Here is an 18,673-nt window from a genome sequence, read left to right as displayed (position 1 = left end):
TAACAGAGGATCGCAAGTGTTTCATTTCTGAAGATATAAGTATTCTTTCTATTTAAAGAGTTTGCACTATAAGAAGCAGCCTCTATTTTTTTTTTTTTTTTTTTATATTTTTCTGAAGCAAGAAGTGGTGAGGGAGAGAGACAGACTCCCGCATGTGCCCAACCGGGTTCCACCCATAATGACCACCAGAGGGCGATGCTTGGCCCATCTGTGCCATTGCTCCGTTTCTAGTGCCCTAGGCAGAGGCCATGGAGCCATCTTCAGCACCTGGGCCAACTGTGCTCCAATGAAGCCTTGGCTGCGGGAGGAGAAGAAAGAGACAGAGAGGAAGGAGAGGGGGACAGGTAGAGAAGCAGATGGGCACTTCTATGTGCCCTGACCGGAAATCAAACCAGGGACTTCCACACGCCAGGCTGACGCTCTACCGCTGAACCAACCGGCCAGGGCAAGACACTGCTTCTTTAAAATATGGCAACCATCCATCTTCCAAATATCATCTTACATTTTTATTGTGTTTTCACAGCGATTTCACATACATTTACTAATTAAATCCTCCATAACAATTTGGTAGTAGGTAGTGTGGTACTCTGTCCAGCTCTGGAGACACTGATTACTACTGAGTTTTACAGGGCCATATGGCATCTCAGAATTATGAAGTCCACAAATGTCACGGAGAGAGATATGTTGGATGTGAAGAAAGTTAAAGAAATATATCACCTTCCTGAATCTAAATACTGATGCAGCCTGACCTGTGGTAGCGCTGTGGATCGAGTGTTGACCTGGAATACTGAGGTCCCCGGTTTGAAACCCTGAGCTTACCTGGTCAAGGAACATATGAGAAGCAATTACTATGAGTAGAGCTTCCTGCTCTTCCCTCCCTTTCTCTCTCTCCTCTCTCTAAATCAATAAAATCTTTAAAAATAAAGACTGATGCCAAAGGACCCAAATCCTCTGCAGACAACAGCTCTCCATTATCTAAAGGCCTGAAAATTAAGTGCCTCAAAAACCTCTACACATGCTCACTGCTCCCTGGTAATTAACCAGGGAACAGTGGTTCTACTATCTATTTTCTTTCTTTTTTATTTTTATTTGGCAGGGAGGGTAGAGATGAGTCTCATACCTGCCTTGACTGGGGGCTCCAGCCAGGCCAGTGACCCCTAGCTCAAGCCAGTGACCCTGGTATTTTGAACCTGGGACCTCAGCATCCCGGGTCGACGCCCTACCCACTGTGCCACCACCAGTCAGGCAACGACAGTCCATTTTCTTATCCCAAGCATTAGCTCAGACACAACTAACAGCTGTTTCTAAGCAAAGTTCAAGGGAGCCTAGCCATAAATTGACACGGTCTTTGGCCTATGTCATAACCACTTATCCTCCTCTGTTTCAATTTGGTAGGCTTTTTCGGGGTGGGGCGGGGGGAAGAGGGAAGGTTGCCAAAGAAAGCAGTGGGAGGAGTTTTTTGGTTAAGAAACAGAATTTAGACCTGTGTTGTAACCATGTGCGTAAAGAAGGCTTAGGACGTGCCGGACTTTAACAGCAGGAAACAGCGCAAAGGAAGCGATGTGGTTTGCTTTCTGCTAGGGATTCCCCTCTTAGGTTAAGCAAAAGGTCAGGAAAGATAATGGCATTTTGCTGGTGTCAACAAAGTCCAAGGATAATGGAAATTCCAGGAGGTATAGGGGTTCTAAAATGCTCTATGCTCGTGATGTCCACATTAGTATATATGTAAACTTATAACAATACCACCTATTTTGGAGAAGAAACTATGCCTGATTTTTAATCAAGTGGCCTGTTATTTAATATACATTGCCTAAGGTAAGTCATCACATGGGGGGTTACAACAGGAAAATTTCACACAGTAGGAATTCAATGAATGCTTGCTTAGAGAATGAGGATATAGCAGCAGTAAGCAAAACCTGAAAATCATTTTACCTATTCTTCCACCTCATAATAACTACATTTTTCTTAGTGTCTTATACCATACAACAGCACTGTACTATATGTCATTTAAATGTAATTAAGATCCTTCTAAATCACAAAAGTTTAAAAGGAATCTCTCATTTCTTTTAATTAAACTAGCTTGGAGCCTGACCAGGCGGTGGCTCAGTGGATAGAGCGTCAGACTGGGATGCAGAGAACCCAGGTTCAAGACCCTGAGGTCACCAGCTTGAGTGCGGGCTCATCTGGTTTGAGCAAAAGCTCACCAGCTTGGACCCAAGGTCACTGGCTCAAGCAAGGGGTTACTCGGTCTGCTGAAGGCCCGCAGTCAAGGCACTTATGAGAAAGTAATCAATGAACAACTAAGGTCTCGCAACAAAAAACTGATGATTGATACTTCTCATCTCTCCGTTCCTGTCTGTCTGTTCCTGTCTATCCCTCTCTGATTCTCTCTCTGTCCCTGTAAAAAAAATAAATAATAATAATATAAAAAAATAAATAAACTAGCTTGGAGAAAGAAACAAGCAAATCAAAGACTCAAGCAGGAATTGTCTTCCATTCACTACTATATCATACTTGTTACTGTTTACTGCCTATGAATAACTCGATCTAGTTTTGCTTAACTGAACACTTGAACTAGGAGAGAGGAAAGACCTGAAGAGCTGCAACTGTACTACTACTTCCCATTGCAGAACCAGTCACTTCCAATCCTCTTCCATTTTAGAATATCCCACTCCAAATCCTAACCAAAGCTAGAGCAATTTCTCTGGTTCTGTTGTGGTAGAAAACTCTCTTAAATTACTTAAAACAACTTTCCTTGTTCTTTTAGCTTACATTCTTCAGAAGCCATTTATATCTCCTGTACCCCACCTCTTCATGCCCACAGGTACTATTTGTAAGGACTAATCTGGGTAAAAATACTCTTATCTTACTGTAGAGATCAACCCTCAGCCTTAGTTTCTGTGGTTCTTCAAAGGTGCTCTGGAGTTGAGGAAACATTCTGCACTGCCCCCAAAGTCTTTCATAACAGATGCAAAGGGCTCAGTCTCCTTCCCCTTAGTTTATGCACACCTTGACTTCTCTACTTCCCAAATGTCAGCTTTTATTCTCTCTCTCTCTCTTTTTATTAAGTGAGAGGTGGGGAGGCAGAGAGACAGACTCCTGCATGCACCCCGACTGGGATCTACCTGGCTGCTCTGCCCATCTGGAACTGCTACTCCACTGCTCAGCAACCGAGCTATTTTATTTTAGCATCTGACGCAGGCCACAGGACCACCCTCAGCCCCTGGGGCCAACTTGTAGGGCCAACTTGCTCAAACCATGGCTGCAGGAGGCGGGGTTGGGGGGTGGGAGGTAAGGGGGGAGAGAGGAGAGAGGGAGAGGGAGGGGAGAGAGAGAGAGAGAGAGAGAGAAGGGGGAGGGGAAGGAGTGGAGAAGCAAATGGTCACTTTTCCTGTGTGCCCTGACTGGGAATCAAACCTGGGACTTCCACACACTAGGCCAGGGGTCGGGAACCTATGGCTAGCAAGCCACATGTGACTCTCTTGATGGCTGCACCTGGCTCGCAGACAAATCTTTAATAAAAAAAATAATTCAAAAATATAAAACATTCTCATGTATTACAATCCATTCATTTCCTACCGCTCATGTGCATGGTTGCGGGTGGCTGGAGCCAATCACAGCTGTCCTCCGGGACAATACTAACACCAAATTTTTTTTGGATAATGCATAACGTACACAGGTCATTGTATGGCTCTCACGGAATTACATTTTAAAATATGTGGCGTTCATGGCTCTCTCAGCCAAAAAGGTTCCCAACCTCTGCACTAGGCCAACGCTCTACTGCTGAGCCAACTGGCCAGGGCCAGCTTTTATTCTCTACACTTCCTGTCAGCAAAAATTTCTACTCATTATCACTAGTCCTAGTCTTTTGCAGTATTTTTACTTTATCTTGCTCTCTTCATTAGTTTGAAATTATTTTAACTAAAAGCTATTTTTGACTATTCTTGTTTCTCAAAGGTAGAATAGTTGTTCAAGTCTAAACAGCACTGAATCATGCCTTAAATATATAGGCAAAAATAGGTTTACAGTTGCTTTTATGGAAAATAATACAATAATTAATAAAAATACAAGAAGAAACTGTTTTTGCAAACTAACAACTATAAACCTAACTTTTGCTCCACCCTGTATAGACCTGTCGATCTGAGGATAAAAACCTTAGGAATGAAAATAAATAAATAAATAAATAAAATAACTTTTCTTAATCTTGGACATTAATATTTAAATAAATTCCAGCTTTTCTTTTTTTTTTTAATTGAGTGATTTTAGTGAGAGAGGAAAGGGAGGGAGAGACAGGAATATCAATCTGTTCTCTTATGTGCCCTGACTGGGATCGAACCAGCAACCTCTGCGCTTTGGGACAATGCTCTCACTAACGAGGTATTCGGCCAGGGCGAATTCCAGCTTTTAAAAATTATAAATATACACCTGCTTGCTGTCTCAACAATGCTAATGGCGCCTGATCAGGCGGTGGCGCAGTGGATAGAGCGTCGGACTGGGAAGCGGAGGACCCAGGTTCGAGACCCCGAGGTTGCCAGCTTGAGCACAGGCTCATCTGGTTTGAGCAAAGCTCACCAGCTTGGACCCAAGGTCGCTGGCTCAAGCAAGGGGTTACTTGGTCTGTTGAAGGCCCACAGTCAAGGCACATCTGAGAAAGCAATCAATGGACAACTAAGGTGTTGCAACAAAAAACTAATGATTGATGCCTTTCATCTCTCTCCATTTCTGTCTGTCCCTATCTATCCCTCACTCTCCCTCTGTCTGTTAAAAAAAAAAAAAAGAGTGCTAATGGCATATGTTTGAATGTTTTATCACACCAACATTTCTATGGGACAGTTGGTTTAATCTTCTGGTTGACAACACAGCCAGAATTATATTGTTCAGGGCTGGTAATACAACTTTTATATCAAAGATGTAGCTGGCTGTCACATGACTGCTGAGAAGACCACAGTCTTCTGGGCAAAGCACAGCCTGCTGGCCCTAGTAGGTCACAGAAACCTCACGGCGGAGCACATGACTGCCTTCTCTGGCTGTTACAGCAGGACATACCTCTTCGTAATTTTTTGCCTCCACTCCATGCTTCATGTCTAGGATCACGAGTTGGTCAGGTATCCGCCCTGTTCCTGAGAAAGAATCAAAGGATTCATTGTGTGGAATATTTAAAATTCCGGGAAATCACCCACCCACCCTCCCTCTCCCTAACCCCTCCCCTCTCAATAGAGGGCACAGAGCCATTTGAAACTCCTCCCTCTACTCAGCTGCAGAAAATTCCTGGCTCTGGCTAAAATCATAAGCATTCCAGACAAAGCGTCTGTCTGTGTGGGGTGCCGGAAAGCAACGAGAACATGCTGCTGGCAAACATCTGAGTGGGCAGGACACAAGGTACTGCAGTTGGTACTACAGAGGAATAGAACAGGAGGAGAGAAAGCACAGGCTTACTGGAATAGGAAATAAAACTCAAAAGTCAAAACAGTATAAAACTGAATGGCATATATAGACCAATAGGTAATGGATACCAATTTAGGTTGAAAAGATACATTTCCACTTCTGAAAAGGATGTCCTGTCAAAGTTTGAGAAAAGGATTATTGGACATAAACTAAGCTTGGATTTACTTAATACAAACATGAGTACTGAAAAGAACACAGGACTTATCTAACATTTCACTGTAATTCAAACATTTTGGTCAATGTAAGGCCATTTCAATAGGTAAATATAATGGTAGAGGACTATTCTCACAAAGCCCTTAGAAGAGAACAGCCCAAGAAAAAATTTGACAACAAAAGTACAATTTTCAGCCTGACCTGGTGGCGGCGCAGTGGATAGAGCGTCAGACTGGGAAGTGTAGGACCAAGGTTCAAAACCCCAGGTCACCCGCTTGAATGCAGGCTCATCTGGTTTGAGCAAGGCTCACCAGCTTGAGCGCAAGGTTGCTGGCTTGAGCAAGGGGCCACTCAATCTGCTGGAGCCCCCCCACAACATCAAGGCACATACGAGAAAGCAGTCAACGAACAACTAAGGTGCTGCAACAAAAAATTGATGCTTCTCATCCCTTCCTGACTGTCCCTATCTGTCCCTCTTTCTCTCTCTCTCTGTCTCTCTCTCTCTCTCTCTCTCTCACACACACACACACACACACACAGTACAATTTTCAGAGATGCTTCTTAGAAAGAGGAATGCCTATTTGGTATCGTAGGGCCAAGACAGCAATGTTCATACTAAAAAAGGTAATATAATTCAGCTTGATTACAAAGGAATTCTAAGTAGAAAAAAGAAGAAGACTCAAGAACCCCTGAAAATTGTTCAGCTTCAATCTCCTGGACTCACCTGATTATTTATAAAATAAGAAACTGCCTACATGCAATTAGGAGTTTTGGGAAACAGTGCCACTTAAGCATTGGGGCTCCTGAGACTATAAGCGACAGAGAATGGTACTGTGTCTTTCTGAGAGGCACTGAAGGTTTTCTAAAACAGACAAAAGTCAATTTAATTTAAACTCATTGAGAACTCACTGGGTACCAGGAACTGTGCTAGAGATTGCAATCTCTGCTTTTAAATAATTTGATGGGGCCCCGGCTGGTGATGCAGTGGATAGTCATCCCAGAGCACCAGTGGCTCAGATCCCAAGGTCGCTGCTCTGTCACTGGCTTGACACTGATGTCTCCAGTTCAAGCCCCAATCAGGACACATATGAGAAGCAATCAATGGCACAACTAAGTGGAACAAGTTGATGCTTCTCTCTTTCTTCCTCTCTTTCTCTTTCAAGAAAAAGAAATTTGATGGGGGTCTAAGACATAAACACAAATAAAAGCTACAGTGAAAACCCAAAGCAGTATAAAACTTTAAGAGAAAAAGAAACTGGTTCAGATATTCCCAGCAATGGGGCAAAGATTAGAGGGAAGAGATTAGTTGTGGATGGACTTCACTAAGAGGGAACACCTGAACACAGGACAAAGTATTCTAGCAAGATGACAAGGATAGGCAAAAGCTCAGGTATTGAAATGAGAATGGCATGTTTAAAAGACAGTAAAGTTCTTTAGAACAGACTAGAAAAATCAATTCAAAAGCAATAGAAATAAGATTTCTATTAATTAGGATTAAAAACTATGACAAGCCCTGGCTGGGTACTTTAATTGGTTAAAGCATCATGCTAACACCAAAGTTGTGGGTTTTTTTTTATTTTTATTTTTATTTTATTTCTTGATTTTTAGAGAGAGAGGAGTCAGAGAGAGAGAGAGAGAGAGAGAGAGAGAGAGAGACAGAAAGAGAGAAGGGGGAGGAGCAGGAAGCCTCAACTCCCATATGTGCCTTGACCAGGCAAGCCCAAGGCTTCGAACCAGCAACCTCAATGTTCCAGGTCAATGCTTTATCTCACTGCGCCACCACAGGTCAGGCAAAGTTGTGGGTTTGATCCCCGGTCAGGGCACATACAAGAATCAACCAATGAATGCATGTATTAAGTGGAACAATAAATCAGTATTTCTCTCTCTCCCTACTTCTCTCTCTAAAATCAATAAATAGAAAATTTCAAAAACCTGTGACAAATCATAGATATCTTTTGAGCATTTAAACCAGTAAGTCTCCAAAACAAAACAAAACAAAGAGGGCATCCAGAGAGCTCTCTTCTCGCCAATCCAACGTGCAATCCTGATCATAGCACTGCCCATGGAGATACAATGCAAATTTTTGCATCTCTTTTCTCATTTAAAAAATTGTGAATCCGGCCCTGGCCGATTGGCTCAGCGGTAGAGCGTCAGCCTGGCGTGTGGGGGACCCGGGTTCGATTCCCGGCCAGGGCACATAGGAGAAGCGCCCATTTGCTTCTCCACCCCCCCCCTCCTTCCTCTCTGTCTCTCTCTTCCCCTCCCGCAGCCAAGGCTCCATTGGAGCAAAGATGGCCCGGGCGCTGGGGATGGCTCCTTGGCCTCTGCCCCAGGCGCTAGAGTGGCTCTGGTCGCAACATGGCGACGCCTCGGAGGGGCAGAGCATCGCCCCCTGGTGGGCAGAGCTTCGCCCCTGGTGGGCGTGCCGGGTGGATCCCGGTCGGGTGCATGCGGGAGTCTGTCTGACCTGTCTCTCCCCGTTTCCAGCTTCAGAAAAATACAAAAAAAAAAAAAAAATTGTGAATCCAAACAGCTCACAGCCCTACCTGGTCCAAATGATCAGGATAGTTTCTTCCTAAGCAACTCTTCCCACCCTCCGTTGCCACGGCATTTAAGTAAAACCACAAAACCACTCAGGCTGGTCTGAGTCCAGACCATACAGTCTCTTGCAGAGAACAGCCAGCCTATATCCCCTTAGCTCACATCATGGTCATAAAGGGGCTGCTTTGTAAAATGACCCTTCAGTAATTTCTCTCTACATTTGCCTGGTAATTTTAAAAGGTACTCCCAAGACTATATGGTATCAAGTCTTCATACCAGAATACATAGAGAACACAAATGAAACTAGAAATTAAGTGCTTACTGTGTGTGTGTGTGTGTGTGTGTGTGTGTGTGTGTGTGTACAGATTCACACACATACTTTTCATCCTTCTTTTCCAAGTGAGAGAAGGGGAGATAGAGAGACAGACTCCTGCATGCACCCCGACCAGGATTCACCCAACAACCCCCCATCTGGGGCTAATGCCCCGCCCATCTGGGGCCATGCTTGCAGCCGAGCTATTTTTAGCACCTGAGGTGGAGGCTCCACAGAGCCATCCTTAGCACACAGGGCCAGTGTGCTCAAACCAATTGAGCGATGGCTGCTAGAGAAGAAGAGAAAGAGAAAGAGAAAGAGAGAGAAAGAGAAGGGGGAGGAGGAGGGCTGGAGAAGCAGATGGGCGCTTCTCCTGTGTGCCTTGACCCGGAATCAAACCTAGGACACCCACACGCCAGGATGACACTCTACCACTGAGCCAACTGGCCAGGGCCTATATTTTTAAAAACTAGTTCCTAGACATCTACATGCACAGTATCAACATATTAGAAAGAAATTTAGAATAAAAATATGTTTAGGGTTATGATTAGGTTTAGTGTTAGGATAAGGGTAACGTTAGGGTTAGAATTAGTGTAGGTTAATGGCTAAGTTTAGGGCTAATTTAAAACCTTATAAAAAGCTTAAAATTGGGAGTTAAGCCACATGTATATGAGACATTTAAACAGCACTGGCTGTGTGTGCGTGATATCTATATGTCTGTATATACATATCTATACGCATATCTTTTTTTATTGATTGATTTTACAGAGAGAGGAGGGTGGGGATTGAGAAGTATCAACTCATAGTTGCTTTACTTTAGTTGTTCATTGGTTGCTTCTCATTTGTGCCTTGACTGGGCAAGCCCAGGGTTTCAAATCCATCCTCAGCATTGCAGGTTGAAACTTATCCACTCCATCACTGCAGGCCAGGCTCTCTCTCTCTCTCTCTATATATATATCTTTAAATGCCTGAATTTTACTTATCTCTTTAATTGTCTAAATAACTAATCTGACCAGTAAGTGATGTACTATTGTACTATTTAGAGAAAGCCACATTAACCTCCTTGCTGTTTCCAAGACATGCTCAGCATCTCAGAGTGTTTGTTTTTTCTCCAAAGCCCTCATTACCATCTGACATATATATTTATGTTGTTCATGGCTACATCCCCAACACCTAGAACAGTGCTTAGTATACAGGGTACTTGATAATCATTTACTGAATGAATTAACTGAGAAATTAAGTAGGCTAGAATGTTGAGGGTATAAGAACTAAAGGTAAACTTATGTTCATATAGGAAAAGAGCACTCCAGCAAGTGAATAAATGACACGGTGTGGAGGGCAGAGCAAACCAGACTGGCTGGGGCTGATGAGCAGTGGAAGGCTGCAGTGAGAGCATTAAAGCCTATTAAATGCTGCGGTGCCTAAAATCTGTCCAGCTCAAAAATCCTATGATTCGGCCCTGGCCGTTTGGCTCAGTGGTAGGGCGTCGGCCTGGCGTGCAGCAGTCCCGGGTTCAATTCCTGGCCAGGGCACACAGAAGAAGCGCCCATCTGCTTCTCCACCCCTCCCCCTCTCCTTCCTCTCTGTCTCTCTCTTCCCCTCCCGCAGCCAAGGCTCCACTGGAACAAAGTAGGCCCGGGTGCTGAGGATGGCTCTGTGGCCTCTGCCTCAGGCGCAAGAATGGCTCTGGTTGCAACAGAGTGATGCCCCGAATGGGCAGAGCATTGCCCCCTGGTGGGCATGCCTGGATCCCGGTTGGGCGCATGCGGGAGTCTGACTGCCTCCCTGTTTTCAACTTCAGAAAAATACAAAAAAATAAAATAAAAACAAAACAGGACTATCAGTTAGAAGGCTAATGACATAATTCATGATTTAAAAGATTAGAATTTAGATGTGTGTGGTGACAGATACAGAAGATACTTTGAAAGAAGTATCAGTATAACTTGAAGAGCGACTAGAAAAGACAAAAATAATTTCAAAAATGTGAGCCCAAGTATCTGGAAGGATGGTGGTAATACTGATGAGGAAAACTAGTTTGAAAGAGAAGTTTATGACCTCTTGAGGTAAAAGAGGCACAACCATGTGAAAACGTGTAGAATATGGTTGAGACATCTTGGAACTGAGGGGAGGGGGCAGGGAAAAGGATATCAGTCCTGAAATCACTATTAAAGTCCTTTAATTATCTACTCTTAATCTAGTATTCTATTTACTTCAGGCAAACTCCCTTAGCTTTTAGGCTCAATGACTCACTCTAGATCGAGTCAATTCTTGGTTAACTGTCAAAAGTGGCAAGTTGATCTGCTATTCCTGGGACTCTACTGGTGCTGTTGGCCAAAGTGCTTGCTTTTCTTCTAGGATAGAGTGTTCTGAACATTCTATACATGTAAAATTGCCAGGAGTCCTTTTGCTACCATATGGAGAAAAGCTGAGATGAAGTCAAATGGAGGCAAGGAAAGGAAGCACTAAGGATAGGCAGAGTTCCTGTTAAAACCCCAATACTAGCCAGGCCTGAGGTCAGCACAACATTAAAGACTTCCCAGTTTAGAGAGTCAAATGGTCTTTCCCTTCTTTCTCTTTAAGCCAGTTTGAGTTATGTTTTTTTGTCTCTTGTAGTCAAAAGGGGTCCCAACTAATATAACAAGTATAAATACACCAGCTTTTAGTCTAGTGTCCTTGAAGTGAAAGAATAGGAAGCGAAGAGGAATCTGTTTTTTCACCCACCACTGAGCATAGAAACCATCAGGTAATCAGCCTAAAAGTTATTATGGGATCTTAGCCTTGAGACGCACAGAAGAATCCAAACCATGATATTAGGACTAGGAAATAACAAGTGCTCTGAAACCAAAGCTGCTTCTGACTTTGCAGGTTGTCTAATGACATTTCATTCAACATTGATGAGATGCCACAGGAACTTAACTTTTGTTTATATCAATTAGCCTGTGGTAAAACTGTTCATTATATATCATTTCACTCAAGTTGCAGAACCTATCAATAACATTAAGTTCCCAAATTAAATTCTTATCATTCACACCAAGCGTGTCATAGCATTTAAGAAATGCCTATTCCTGCACATAAAGAATGCCACTTTCACTTACATGTGTGTGTACCTCCACAAATGTAGCTTGCATCTCCTCTCTCTGCTGACCTAAGAGATAAAGTTCACACTCTAACTTGAGAGAAGACATTTAACTCAGGGACAGACAACATTCTGATTACTTACCCTTGCTCTCAAAACACACTTCGAACATGTCATAATCTTCAGTGGTAAAGGCAAATTTCCCCTTGGTTGCATCTTCCTTGGAGTACAGAATGTGGCTAGCAGAATCCGTGATCTAAAATAAAAAAGTAAGTAAGAACAGGCAGCAAATAACACTGAGGAAGAAAACTGAGAGAAACTGGTTAAGTGGAAAGAAACACATCATACGAGGAATGTCTTGACCAGCTGACATCCCTCATATGATGACTATGTTCCAACCATCCCCAAAGACAGGAATTTAATTAGTGGATGAACTTAAATACAGCAAATTTCACTCATTCAAACAGCCGATCCACACTGGAGGCTAAAATCTGTTGCCACTATAGAATGACAGTTGAGATATAAATTGGTTTTAGTAACAAATGTTTACTTTATAGAATGTAGAACAGTATCATTTTCCAGAAAGGGACATGTCACAAAAATGGAAGTGGACGATTACCAAAAGAATATACTACAAAAAGAATAAATATATATAAGAACACACTTTTTTTTTTTTGTATTTTGTATTTTTCTGAAGCTGGAAACGGGGAGACACAGTCAGACAGACTCCCGCATGTGCCCGACTGGGATCCACCCGGCACCCACCAGGGGGCGATGCTCTGCCCCTCCGGGGCGTCGCTCTGCTGCGACCAGAGCCACTCTAGTGCCTGGGGCAGAGGCCAAGGAGCCATCCCCAGCACCCGGGCCATCTTTGCTCCAATGGAGCCTCAGCTGCGGGAGGGGAAGAGAGAGACAGAGAGGAAGGAGGGGGTGGGGGTGAAGAAGCAAATGGGCGCTTCTCCTATGTGCCCTGGCCGGGAATCGAACCCAGGTCCCCCACACGCCAGGCCGACGCTCTACCGCTGAGCCAACCCGCCAGGGCCAGAACACACTTTTTCTATAAAATAAATCTTGATTGGGTTGGGGTTGGGGTTGGGGTGGGGTGGAGAGTGGCATGGGCTGATATAAGGAGAGAAGGAAAAGGCAGGCATGGATTAAAACCTGGTAGATTGGCCCTGGCCGGTTGGCTCAGCGGTAGAGCTTCGGCCTGGCGTGCAGGGGACCCAGGTTCGATTCCTGGCCAGGGCACATAGGAGAAGCGCCCATTTGCTTCTCCATTCCCTCCCCTCCTTCCTCTCTGTCTCTCTCTTCCCCTCCCGCAGCCAAGGCTCCATTGGAGCAAAGATGGCCCGGGCACTGGGGATGGCTCCTTGGCCTCTGCCCCAGGCGCAGGAGTGGCTCTGGTAGCGGCAGAGCAACGCCCCGGAGGGCCAGAGCATTGCCCCCTGGTGGGCAGAGCGTTGCCCCTGGTGGGTGTGCCGGGTGGATCTCGGTCAGGCGCATGCGGGAGTCTGTCTGACTGTCTCTCCCTGTTTCCAGCTTCAGAAAAATACAAACAAATAAATAAATAAATAAATAAATAAAAACAAACGAAAAAACCCCTGGTAGATTTATTCCTACAAATGTCATGTCAATTATATCAGTGGCTACATTGGGGGGGGGGGCAGGCGGAGGGAAGCCCAGGATATAAACAAGAAGGTTCTCCTACAAAAGGTTATCCTTGGTTTCCACAAATGATGTCTTTCTAACAAGTTCTTAGCTGTCGTTCTCCAAACTTAAGCTGCTCCACTCTTAGAGAATGGCCTGAAAGCACAGAAGGTGGCATGTACTGGTAAGTGAATGGTCATCTATAAAGAAGGGAATGACATGGTACTATGACAGACTGGATCTCAGACTTCTTTTCTAAAGCACATGGCTCTCTTAGTAGAAGGTAATTTCATTACCTGAGATGGAAGTTACTTGCAATGTGAAACACAAAACAGTGGCTTCATTATATTTAACTAGATTTCTTTTCTAATATTGTTTGCAAAACAAGATTCATTTATAGGTGAGATTTTAAATACGAAAATTGAACACCACACATATAAGCTTATATATTTAAAGCACTTCACTAGTTATTGCTGAGTAGTGAGATCTCTTTATACTTGCTTTCTTTTGATTTTCTATCACTTATGGTCAGAAGTAAAGTTATTTTGTTTTTTGGGGAAAAACAGTAACAAATAGTTATTATAGCTAGACAGAATTTTAAACAATGGGTTAATTAAAAAGGTTTTATAACATCTTCTAAATTTCCTAACAATAACAGCAGTAATAGTAATCAAGTATCTTCTGCCATGAATGATGTTGATCATTCATGACTTTGTCAAGCATTTAAGATGCATCATCTGTGCTGGTCGTTGGGGAAACAAGGATGTGTACGTTAGTTCCTATCTTTAAAGGTTTTAAAAGTCTAAGGAGAGAAATGAGAAACAAAACTTCACTACAATGTAAAAAGTATACTACTAGAGGTATGCACAGGTGCCCCAGGACTATGGACAGTCAGAAAGTATATCATGGAGGAGATGACACATGAGGTGAGTCCTCAAGGATGAGGTGCAATGAAGGGAAGAACTGGGATTCGGACATTCAGGGTAGAAAAGACGGCAAATATGAAGGACTGGGATCCAGGAAAAACAACAAAACTAAACATGGTATCATAATGCTAATAGCTAGTATTATAGAGCACTAAGTGTCAAATACCATGCCAAGTGTTTTATATGCATTTTAACTTAATCTTCAGTATAACCTCTAAGTAAGAACTATTATTTCCCCCATGTTCCACAGGAGAAAAGTGAGGCACAGAAAGATTAAGTGGCTGGAGAGGTACTGACCCAATCATACAGAATTGCAACTCCATGCTAAAGAGTTTAAATTTCGTTTGGTACAAAGTGGAAAGGCAATTAAGAATCTGTACAGGCCCTGGCCGGTTGGCTCAGCGGTAGAGCGTCGGCCTGGCGTGCGGGGGACCTGGGTTCGATTCCCGGCCAGGGCACATAGGAGAAGCGCCCATTTGCTTCTCCCCCCCTCCTTCCTCTCTGTCTTTTTCTTCCCCTCCCGCAGCCAAGGCTCCATTGGAGCAAAGATGGCCCGGGTGCTGGGGATGGCTCCTTGGCCTCTGCCCCAGGCGCTAGAGTGGCTCTGGTCGCGGCAGAGCGACGCCCCGGAGGGACAGAGCATCGTCCCCTGGTGGGCAGAGCATTGCCCTGGTGGGCGTGCCAGGTGGATCCCGGTCAGGCGCATGCGGGAGTCTGTCTGACTGTGTCTCCCCGTTTCCAGCTTCAGAAAAATACAAAAAAAAAAAAATCTGTACAGCCTGATCAGGTGGTGTCACAGAGGATAGAGTGTCAGCCTGGGACATTGAAGTCCTAGGTTCAAAACCCCAAGGTTGCAACTTGAGCACCAGCTTGGGTTCACCAGCTTGAGCACGGGGTCACCAGCTTGAGCCCAAGGTCTCTGGCTGGAGCAAGGGGTCACTGGCTTGGTTGAAGCACCCCCCCCCCCCGCACCCAGCATATATGAGAAACAATGAAACAATCAATGAACAACTAAGTTGCCACAACTATGAGTTAATGCTTCTTACTTCTCTTCTGTCCTGTCTGTCTGTCCCCCCTCCCCCACAAAAAGAATTTATGTGAAAAGTGCTGTGATTCAATTTGCAATTTAGAAAGATGAATCTGCTACTACTAGGAAAACGGACTCAAGAGGGACAATACTAGAGATAAGAAAATGGGTTAGGCCACTATCTAGCACTGCAGAATAAAAATGGTAAGGGCTTTGCATACAGAGAGAAGAGGACTGATTAGAGGGATTTTATGGGGGGAGGGACTACAAGACAAGACCAAAAAATAAATGTCCAAAGGATCAAGTGAGCAACATAGCTGAGACTAATAGACCAGGATAAGTCCAAAAGATGTGAAGGTGACAAACTGGAGGGGCCTGTCTCCAGGGAGTAAACACTGATGACAAGGGCATGCCAGGTTTTTGTATCACCAAATTTTTCAAAAGAAGTTAGACATTTAACTTTTATCTGAAATCTCCTAATTTTTAAATCCTCACAACCAATCCAATATTTAGAAAATTACCTCAAGGTCAAACAAATGATGTCTATAGAACCAAGTTCTTTTGAGCCACCATTTCTGATCTATGCATAGGACAAGAAGAAAGCTGACTAAAATTAGATACAAGAACTGAGCACTGAGATCTCAGCTGAGATCACGGACCACAGATTTCTAGTGGCAACACCTAGCAGCCAGGATGCAGAAGCAGAGAAAAGTACAGTGGTACCTTGAGATACGAGCAGACCGACATACGAATTTTTTTAAGAAAGGAGCTGAGACTCAGTCCGTATTTTTGTTTGAGATTCGAACGAAATTCTGAGATACGAGTCGTGATTTGGGAAGCTGCGCTAGTTGGCGCATTGGCGCACGGGTCCAGAATTGGCAGCACAACACCAGGATCTCGTTCTTTCTCATGTGTTACCCTCAGAATCGAGTTGAATCTCGTGCACTGTACTCGTTCTTGCATCATTTTTTACTAACTTTTTCTGTGTGCTATCATGGGGCCGAAGAAAGTGAGTGTAAAGGACAGTGGTAAGAAGAGAATGATGTCCATAGAAGTGAAACAAGAAATAATAGAAAAACATGAGCGTGGTGTACGAGTGACTGAACTGGCAAGGCTGTACGACTGCAATACATCTACAATTTGTACTATCCTTAAACAAAAGGATGCCATCAAAAGTGCAAATCTAGTGAAAGGAACTATAATTCTGTTCCAATTAAGGACAAATATCCATGAAGAAACTTCTGCTGGTGTGGGTGAAAGAGAAAGAGCTGGAAGGAGATACAGTGACGGAGACTGTAATATGTAAAAAGGCACGTATTATTTACGGCGACTTGAAGAAGAAAGAACCATTAACCTCAAAAGAGGCAGCAGAAGATACATTTAAGGCAAGTCATGGCTGGTTTGAAAATTTCAAGAAGAGATCCGGCATCTACTCGGTTATGAGGCATGGTGAAGCTGCTAGTGTTGATGTTAATAACTCTCTGAAGGGTTAGAATTGTATTCTCAGTCACCTCAAAGCAGTGGCGGAACAAGTGCTTTGTGTAAAGCTTTTTAAAGTTGGAAATGACCTGCTGATCCACAGGTTGCAAGACTGAAGTCGTGTTGGGTGGGAGGTATTATCGCATGTTTTGCTGCGCTTATCACAAAGGAAGGCTACATCCCCCAACAAGTATTCAACTGTGACGAAACAGGATTGTTTTGAAAAAAATGCCCCTGAGGACTTTCATCACGGCAGAGGAGAAGAAGCTACCAGGCCATAAACCCATGAAGGATCATCTGACCCTTGCATTGTGTGTAAATGCTAGCAGTGAAAGTAAAGCCACTGCTAGTGTATCATTCCGAAAATCCTCGAGCCTTTAAGACTCACAAGATTCTTAAAGAAAAACTGCAGATTATGTGGCGTGCCAATGCTACGGCATGGGTTATGCAGCAGTTTTTTATTGAATGGGTAAGTCTCGTCTTTGGTCCTGCAGTGAAGAAATATCTTCAAGAAAATAAACTCCCAATGAAAGCATTACTAATCCTTGATAATGCTCCAGCCCACCCACCTGGTCTGGAAGATGACATTCTTGATGAGTTCAAATTCGTGAAAGTCCTCTACCTCCCACCCAACACGACTTCAATCTTGCAACCTATAGATCAGCAGGTCATTTCCAACTTTAAAAAGCTTTACACAAAGCACTTGTTCCGCCGCTGCTTTGAGGTGACTGAGAATACAATTCTAACCCTTCAAGAGTGGAAAGATCACTACAACATCATGATATATTTACGCAATATTGACTTGGTATGGCAAGAGTTTACAAAAAGAACCTTGAACTCGGCATGGAAAAAGTTATGGCCTGATGTTTTGCAGACAGGGACTTCGAAGGATTCGAACCAGAGACTGAGACCGAGGTAGAAGTGTTGGAGGAGATTGTGTCCCTCGGAAAGCCCATGGGTCTGGAGGTAGATGAAGGTGACATAAACGAGCTTGTCAAGGAACATGAGGAGGAACTCTCAACTGAGGAATTGAAGGAGCTACAGATGATGCAACAACATACGGAGCTTCTGCAAGAGATTAGTAGTGAGGAGGAGGTAGAATTGGAGGAAGTGATTTCTACAAGTGAAATTAAAGACATGCTGGCAATGTGGGAGAAGCTTTCAAATTTCATTGAAAAGAAATACCCAGAAAAAGTTTCAACTGGTCCTGCTTCAGCACCTTTTAATGACACTTGTTTGTCACATTTCCGTAACATTTTAAAAGGCAGGCAAAAGCAAACCTCTTTGGATAGATTTTTATTCAAAAGTCCTGCAAGTGAAAGTGCCGAAAGTGTAGCCAAAAAGGCAAAAACAGGTGGTGATTAAATGAAAAATACATAATGTTAAGCTTAGGTTAAGTTTAAAGTTAAGAAAGTACATTTTTTTTTTTTACAATTAAGTTTTTGTGGTTTCATTTTAAGTAAGAAAGTGAAGTTTTAGTTTTGTGTAAAGTAAAGAAAATGCAGTTTTAGTTTACATTTAGTGTTAAGAAAGTGCAGTTTTAGTTTACGTGTCTACAGTGCCTGCATCTCTTCCTCCCTCTCTCCTCCTCTGCCATTCAACTCTGTTAGCCACACTCGTCTGTCTCCAAGGTAAGAATACAGTACTAAATATCACTTTTTTCTTTTATTTCATAAATTTGTTATGCATTAGTAAAGTATACGTGTGTTTCTTAATTAAAAATGTCTTTTTTCATAATTTAGGATGGTTTGGGGATGTTTCACAGGGCTGGAATAGATTGAATCCACTCAGTTATTTTAAATGGGAGAAATTTGTTTGATATATGAGTTAACTGACTTACGAGCTCAGTTACAGAACGAATTAAACTCATATCTCAAGGTACCATTGTATTGTGATTTAGGCTTGGCTTCTCTGCATCTGATTGGTTTGGAAGGCTAAGGGGATTAAGGAGTTATGCTATAAACTTTATATACATAACCTTCCATCCTAACAACAATCCCATAGAGGCCAGTCTTATTATCCCCATTTTACTAATGAGAAAACTTAGTGGCTAGTTAGTCCATTAA

At 43.3% G+C, this 18,673-nt stretch overlaps 1 protein-coding gene across 1 annotated transcript in view; it reads right to left on the bottom strand.

The window, feature by feature from the left end:
* The window catches only part of TMED10 (transmembrane p24 trafficking protein 10), a 53,376-nt gene that overhangs the window by 12,752 nt on the left and 21,951 nt on the right, over positions 1-18,673 (bottom strand). The window contains exons 2-3 of the mRNA XM_066344323.1: positions 11,673-11,784; positions 5,047-5,120 (exon numbers count right to left, since the gene is read on the bottom strand). Of these exons, the coding sequence (XP_066200420.1) occupies positions 5,047-5,120; positions 11,673-11,784 (186 nt within the window). The remainder of the gene's footprint in view (positions 1-5,046; positions 5,121-11,672; positions 11,785-18,673) is intronic.

This window comes from Saccopteryx leptura, chromosome 6, assembly GCF_036850995.1.
Source record: "Saccopteryx leptura isolate mSacLep1 chromosome 6, mSacLep1_pri_phased_curated, whole genome shotgun sequence".
NCBI lineage: Eukaryota > Metazoa > Chordata > Mammalia > Chiroptera > Emballonuridae > Saccopteryx > Saccopteryx leptura.
Note: the sequence above shows the minus strand (reverse complement) of the source record. Positions and strands in the feature narration are given on the sequence as shown.